The sequence below is a fragment of the Echinops telfairi genome, unplaced genomic scaffold, assembly GCF_000313985.2.
Source record: "Echinops telfairi isolate 266 unplaced genomic scaffold, ASM31398v2 ScPeMD7_3533;HRSCAF=4204_1, whole genome shotgun sequence".
Classification (NCBI taxonomy): domain Eukaryota; kingdom Metazoa; phylum Chordata; class Mammalia; order Afrosoricida; family Tenrecidae; genus Echinops; species Echinops telfairi.
The window spans coordinates 31,982,576-31,990,154 of NW_022107432.1; the positions used below are offsets into that span (position 1 = coordinate 31,982,576).

At 47.5% G+C, this 7,579-nt stretch overlaps 1 protein-coding gene across 1 annotated transcript in view; it reads left to right on the top strand.

The window, feature by feature from the left end:
- The window catches only part of FKBP5 (FKBP prolyl isomerase 5), a 65,939-nt gene extending 58,723 nt beyond the window's left edge, over nt 1–7,216 (top strand). The window contains exons 8-10 of the mRNA XM_004710725.2: nt 1,420–1,605; nt 4,911–5,150; nt 6,744–7,216. Of these exons, the coding sequence (XP_004710782.1) occupies nt 1,420–1,605; nt 4,911–5,150; nt 6,744–6,854 (537 nt within the window). The 3' untranslated portion in view covers nt 6,855–7,216. The remainder of the gene's footprint in view (nt 1–1,419; nt 1,606–4,910; nt 5,151–6,743) is intronic.
- Nucleotides 7,217–7,579: the final 363 nt, after the last annotated feature.

The following is a 7,579-nucleotide window of genomic DNA, read 5'->3' on the forward strand; positions in this document are numbered from 1 at the left end:
TAGGCTGGTGTGCTTCTTCCATGTGGGCTTTGTTGCTTCTGAGCTAGATGGCCGCTTGTTTACCTTCAAGCTTTTAAGACCCCAGACGCTATATCATTTGATAGCCGGGCACCATCAGCTTTCTTCACCACATTTGCTTATTCACCCGCTTTGTCTTCAGCGGTTGTGTCGGGAAGGTGAACATTAACTCTCTGGGAACAGAAAGCCTTATTTTTCTTCCAAGGAGTATCTAGTGGTCTTGAACTGCTGTCCTTGTGGTTAGCAGCCCAACGAATTACTCACTAGGCCACTGTAGTCAATTTGATTTCTGTGCATTCCATCTGGAGAAACCCACGAGAATCATTGCCGTTTGTGTTGCTGAAAAAAGGGGTATTGGTTGAAAATAGGTAACGTACCCTTAAATCCCCTAAAAGAGCCACCGAGGTGATGGCAGCTGAACCAGGCTGACCAGTTTCTGACCACCCTTGCTGAAGCCAGCCTCTGTTAAGATTTGGACCAAGTCCTCCGTGACGTGCCGCTAGGTGTTGTCGTTTAGAGAACGTCGTCAGCACCGAGTTCATCATCCCGGTTCCCTCCCAGGGCTGTGTCGTGGGTTAGAAGCCACTAGCCACTTCTCCTCAGGAATGAAATGAGACTGACTGCTCCTGGGAAGATTTAGTCCAGAAGCCCATGGGCTAATTCTAGTCTGTGCCCGGCAGGGTCACTAGGAGCTGGAAGCGACTCGTTGGTAACGAGTTTGTATTGGTGGTTATTTGCGCTTGTGCCACGGGGGACCAGTTTCCGGCGCAGAGACTGATCGTTGAAGCCTAAAATATTTAGTACTTTCCCTTTACCTAAAACAACTGCCTACTCCTCCCTTAGGTAACTGGGTTTCTTGTTTGGAAGGGGCACTTTTCCGAAGGTGTGCTCTACCACACGGCACAGAATGTCAGGGAAAGGAGAATTTCCTTGACCTATCAGTCAAGGGAAAGCAACTTCCTCTTCAAGTTGACTGGCCACACGACAAACTGCTTGCCATTCTTTTGAAAGGGCGATGACCATGAGCACCCACACAGTGTGGAAGCATCGGTGTCCTCTTGCTGAAAGAGTTGCCGCCTCTTGAAAGGCATGCAATGGTAAATGCTGGCAAACCGCACTGTCCTAGTGTATGTATGTCCCCGCCTAGCTTGTAGGTCACCCTCACCGCCATCAGGTCAAGGCTGATTCCTAGTGACCCTCTAGAACAGAGAAGGACTGCACAAAGGATGGCCAAGAATACCGCAGGGACCATCTTCTGGGAACAGAAAGGCGTGAGCAAGCACCACAGCTGGTAGGAGGGGAGGGTTGTATTTTGAGGCCTTGGGCGAGCTAGGACTTTTTGCTTCTGCGTTCGTCTACAGAGCTTAGTGCAACAAATAACTCTCGGTGTTTTTCTCCTAGGGAGGCAAGTACACCCAGGCGGTTATTCAGTATGGGAAGATAGTGTCTTGGCTAGAGATGGAGTATGGTTTATCAGAAAAAGAATTGAAGGCTTCGGAATCGTTTCTGCTCGCCGCCTTTCTGAACCTGGCCATGTGCTACCTGAAGCTTAGAGAGTACAGCAAAGCTGTGGAGTGCTGTGACAAGGTGAGAGTGTGGCCTGGGCTGTCAACGGGAGATGGTCCGGGGGACCTTTTGCTTCTTCTCAGCTAAGGGGTGCCAGTTTTTCCTTTCGCTGTTTTATTTACATGTATGCTTGGGATTGTTTATTTCTCAATGTAAATTGGAATATTCAAAACGTTTTTTTTTTTATTTTAGTCAGTGGCTGGATTACTTATACTCGATTATGAACTTTGAAATGGAATGGGGCTTATCATGTGCCTTTCTTAAACCTGTGACTTTTGGAATCAGATTTGACATATAACTCCTTCGGTTTGGTTTCATAAGAACAGATTTAACTTTTGAGCCTTTCAGAGGTTTAATATAATCAGCTGCAAATACTCCCACACACTATTTATTCCATGGGTTCCCAAACTTTTTTGCCTGACTACCTCCTTGTCAGAACAAAACAAAACCAAAACTACTCAGCACCCCTGGCAATTACAGACGTTTGTACTGTGGTCGGTAATCCAGGATAATGGGTTGGTATCTGCTTTTGCAGCCCCCTGGGACAGTCCCAGTGCCCCCACCCTCTTTGGGAAACACGGCTATACAATTCATCTTTTATTATTCACTGATCAAAAATACACAGAAATGCCCAGGAAACATCAGCAGCTCTCCCCATGCTCACAATACCTTAACATACTATTATCTATTAATGTTCACAAACATATTATGAATACTGCTACTGGTCTCTCGTTAGGGTCTTCATGACAGTGGTTTATAATAGGCACTATTCTGATACTTCTGTATGCCACCGATGCTGACTATTATTACTCTAGGTCGTTAGTCTCAAAGGGAATAGTGTGTATTCCATTTGGGTAAAAGCTAATTATTGAACATAGCTGAAAGACAGACATAAAGGGATTTAGAAAAATAGTACAAGAAGCAACGGCATGTCTGATTCATATTGCCCTGACAAGGTTATTTTGAGTTCAGGGAATCAATATGTTTTTCATTGTGCCACTAAAAATTTGCCTGAGAAAGGGATGCTACTATTAACTACATTTTTTCATTTTATATTTCTTTTTACTGTTATAGAAGCAATGTAGAATTAAAAGTCACATATTACAGAAATATCCCAGTAGTGGCTTTCCATCCACTGGAAATCCTGTTGGCCTCTCTCCCGAGTCTGGTCGTTCACTTTATACACGTTCTCGTTCCTTCTGGTTTTCCCGTGCAGAGTAGATTTATGGGGATACAATTGTAGATGACAATCTACAGACTTTTATATAGATTCCAATGGATGTCGTTATTAAGTGCCATAGAGTCACTTCTGACCCACAGGGTCCCCATGCATAACAGGACGAAGTCCTGCCCAGCCCTGAGCCATCCTCTCACATGCTCCTGTGCCGAGTCCACTATGGCAGCCACCGTGCCCGTCCATCTCATTGAGGGCCTTCCTCTTTCGCTGCCTCTCCAATTTATCAAGCATGACGTCCTCCAGGGACTGGTCTCTACTGACAACCTGTCCAAAGAGTATAGGATGGAGTCTCACCATCCTTGTCTCTAAGGAGCACTCTGGACAAACAAGACAGTCCATGGTACTTGCAGTATTCTTTGCCAGCACCATAATTCAAATGCATCGGCTCTTCTTGCGTCTTCCTCGTTCAACGTCCACCTTCCATGCAGATGAAGCAATTGGCAATGCCACCCCTTGGGGCAGGCACCCCTCAGTCCTCAAAGTAACGCCCTTGCTTTCCAGTACCCTACAAAGGGTCTTGTGTAGCAGATTGAAATGGCTCGAGCTTTCTAAAAGTAGGAGAGCTTTTCACACCAGATCAATCCATAAAGCACACTCCTTCTTTGAGAAAACCGTTTAGTACCCATGGTATATTTCCATCACCCCCAGTGGTACATTTTCAAGGTTTTGGAATTCCCAGTTATACTGAACCAGCCTTGCGCACTGGTGAGGTTATTCCTATAGGATACATTTCTAGAAGTGTAAAAATTGGGTCAAAAGACATGAACGGATTATATGCTATTCTTGAGTATTATCTGTGCTTATGTGCCTTGTTGTCAATGTTATTTCTTCTGTGAGGAACATTGTCCTGTTTCTTTTGTGGGGAATATTGTCCTCTCACCTTCCCGTTAAGATCATGTGTTCCTTCTTGGTTGATAGTCTTGGCCCTTGTTGGCCCTTTGTCTGGCAGTTAGGGGTTCTGCTCTCCTTTGGCTTTCAGCTCCACGGACGGACGGGGTCTTTGTCTAGCGTGGGAGTTCTATGGTGTATGTGACTGGATCTGCCGTCCCTGCCATGCTGGTGCTGCGGTGTGTCCTTGAGTCGATTCCACTCCGAGTGACCTGCCCATGAGGTTCCACACACCGATGTAGATATGTACATTGATTTTCTACACATCGATGTAGATATGTACATTGATTTTCTACACATCGATGTAGATATGTACATTGATCCATACCAATTCAATCCGTGAAGAACTTATTTCGTGCGTATGAGATACAGTAGGGCTTTACGTCTCCTGTTTGTTGCGTAGTGGCTACAAGTTGGGCTGCTAACCTCAAGGTCAGCAGCTGGGCCTCAAGAGGAAGGTGAGGCTTTCTACTCCCATAAAGAGTCACGGTCTCGGAACCCGCAGGTGTCTCGGGGCGAGGGGGTCACTATGGGTCAGTGTTGAGTCAGTGGCAGTGAGTTTAGTTTTTGTTTTGTTTAATTTTATGCAAATGGCTGCCATTTGGACCCCAGTTCCTATACAGTTAATCCTTTCTCTAGGAATACACGTTATCACCACGTATAAAGTTTTCCTATGACTATACATGATCGCCGTTGTCTTCACTAGCGGTATTTACACGCATACTGTGATAGGCTGTGCTTCTGAAATCTTTGCTCGGTTACAATGTCCTGTTAGTTCGTGCGCCCCGGATCACACAGCTTTAATTTTATTCGTTCTGTAGCATGTTTTGTCCATGAGGAAATTAATCACTCATTGTTTTCCTTTCGTCCTCCCCAAATTTTCTCAACCCCCCTTGGACACTTACTTCTGATAAACCATAAAATGAGCCCCTCAAGAGCCCCCCTTCCCAAGTCCCCTGGAAACCTTTATAGAAATCATATTCCATACCGCAATCAATTTGAGTGTTTATTGTACTCCGATAAGAAGTGCATACTGATTCCAGCACCATCTTTGACTGATGTCTCTTCTGAGTCCCTTGGGCAAAGCACTTTGGTAAGTTGTTTGGGAAGAAAAGAAGCTACTTCCCTCTCAAAATCCCCACAGGTAAGAACAGTGACCCTCATGCTTCCTAAAAGAGGACCCCTCTCTTCGTATTCACAGGCTCTTGGGCTGGACAGTGCCAACGAGAAGGGCTTGTACCGGAGGGGGGAAGCCCAGCTGCTTATGAATGAGTTCGAGTCCGCCAAGGGGGACTTTGAGAAGGTGCTGGAGGTGAACCCCCAGAATAAAGCCGCAAGGCTCCAGATCTCCATGTGCCAGAAGAAGGCGAAGGAGCACAATGAGCGAGACCGCCGGATTTATGCCAACATGTTCAAGAAGTTCGCAGAGCGGGATGCAAAGGTGTGTGCAGGACCCGCTGCCTTCAGGTAGACCCCTGGGCTAGCTAGTCTGTAAAGTCTCAGAGGCGGCAGAGGGCCGGGGAGGACCACCCTAGAGGCATGAGACCGGGGGGAAAAGGAGCTCCCATCTGAAGCAGGTTTGGACCCAGAGGTTGAAGCTGGCGATGCCCGACGCCCGGGCATGTCCTTCAACAGACTAAGGAGACAGTGAGTTCTTGAAGCCTTTGTCATTGTGAACACTCAAGGTCATGTTTTGTTTTGGTTGCCCCACCCTCTCTTAGCTAATACTTCTTTGTTGAGTCTTCCGATTTTACCAGGAAATGGCCAGGATGGGGAGGCCCCTGCCCCATGCCCTTTGCCTGGAGGATTGAAGGCCAGCCGGACAAATGTGGGAGGAGAGGGCTGTGTGGGGAGAAGGCAGCCTTCCTTTCAGCATAGCTTTAGACCCGGCCGGAGGACTTCCTTGACTCTGTCTCTAGGCCTTGAATATTAGCTGCAAGGCAGTTATGGTAACCAGGGAAATGTGCCCGCCCCTTTGTTCACCACTCACTCACTCACTCACTCACTCACATACATCATCGAGTTGATGCTGATGCATAGTGACCGTACAAGACAGGGCAGAACATCCCCCGTGAGTTTCCGAGACTATAACTGTTTTGGGGAATAGAAAGCCAGCCCCATGTTTTTCCTTTGGAGTGGCTGGTGGTTTTGAACTGCTGACATTGCAGTAAGCAGATCAATGCATATCTGTATGCCACCCAGGCTCCTTAGCACAGCTCTGGTTCACCCAAAGGGGACAAACCTACGTAAAGTCATTAGAATGCCCTCTCTCTCTTTTTTAAAAATCAGTTTATTAGGGGCTCATACAACTCCTATCACAATCCATACATACATCAATTGTGTAAAGCACATTTGTACATTCATTGCCCTCATCATTCTCAAAACATTTGCTCTCCATTTAAGCCCCTAGCATCAGCTCCTCATTTTCCCCCCTCCCTCCAGCTCCTCCCTCCCTCATGAACCCTTGATAATTTATAAATTATTGTATCTTATATTACACTGTCTGATGTCTCCCTTCACCCACTTTTCTGTTGTCCATCCCCCAGGGAGGAGGTTATATGTAAATACTTGTAATCGGTTCCCCCTTTCCACCCTACCCTCCCTCTACCCTCCCGGTATCGCCACTCACACCACTGGTCCTGAAGGGATCATCTGTCCTGGATTCCCTGTGTTTCCAGTTCCTATCTGTACCAGTGTACATCCTGTGGTCTAGCCAGATTTGTAAGGTAGAATTGGGATCATGATAGTGGGGGAGGAAGCATTTAGGAACTAGAGGAAAGTTGTATGTTTCATCTTTGCTACACGGCACCCTGACTGGCTCTTCTCCTCTGCGAGACCTTTCCGTAAGGGGATGGTCAGTTGTTTACAGATGGGCTTTGGGTCCCCACCTCGTACTCCCCTCATTCACAAGGATAGGATAGAATGCCCTCTCTTATACTTGGTCAACGTGCAACAGGAGCTGGGAATTCCTTGAACATCTTACTCTTTCACCTTTAACCTCTTTTACTCCCTTGATTTTTCAATCCTTCCTCAGGAAGAAGCCAGTAAAGCCATGGTCAAGAAGCTGTCAGAAGGGGTCACCAATGAAAAAACAATGGAAAGCCAAGCGATGGAGGAAGAAAAACCGGAAGAAGGCCGAGTATGACACCACGCTAGGAGGGATGAGCTCCGAAGGAACTCAGCCTCCTCCTCAATGGGCTGCCACCCATCTCAGGACGAAGCAGTGTTTAACGTTCACGCGTGTCATAGTCTATGTGATTCTGGAAGCAAATGGCACGAACCAGTAGCTTCCCCAAAGCATCCCCCTGCTGCTGCCCAGCACACTCATGGAGGGGTAGCATGGGACCACTCCTGGAGGAACAACCCCCCCGAAAGGACCGTTGGTGTGGAGAGACTGAACCCCCAGACCAAGTCCAGCCCATTTCAGTGTATGGCAACATTCAACGTCCTATCCCGGGTCCCTTGAGATAATCCGTATCAAAGACGAGGCCATCTGTTGCGTTTTCATTGGATTGTATTTAATTGCGCTGCAGAATCCTGGGGTGGGGGGGCGAGGGGTGGGGAAGGCTTAATGCAATTTTCCTTTCCGACAGTGGGTGGGGTTGGGAGCAGAGGGGTGACGTTTTACTTTTTTAAGTGTCAGAAGTGCTACAAATGCCACCGGTTGCATTTTTAACCAACAGCATCCACAGTCCAGGGGCCTGGTCTCTGCTCAGGCACCCGTGGCATCGCTGAACTTGAAAGCCAACAGCTCAGCGGCCACGGCTCTGCCAGACTGTCCCCCGTACAGGCTCCTGGTCCCCAGGTCCGGCTGATCCCGGGCAAGGCATCCTGCCATTCCTTAGACACGTTTTGGCAATGACAGTGAGC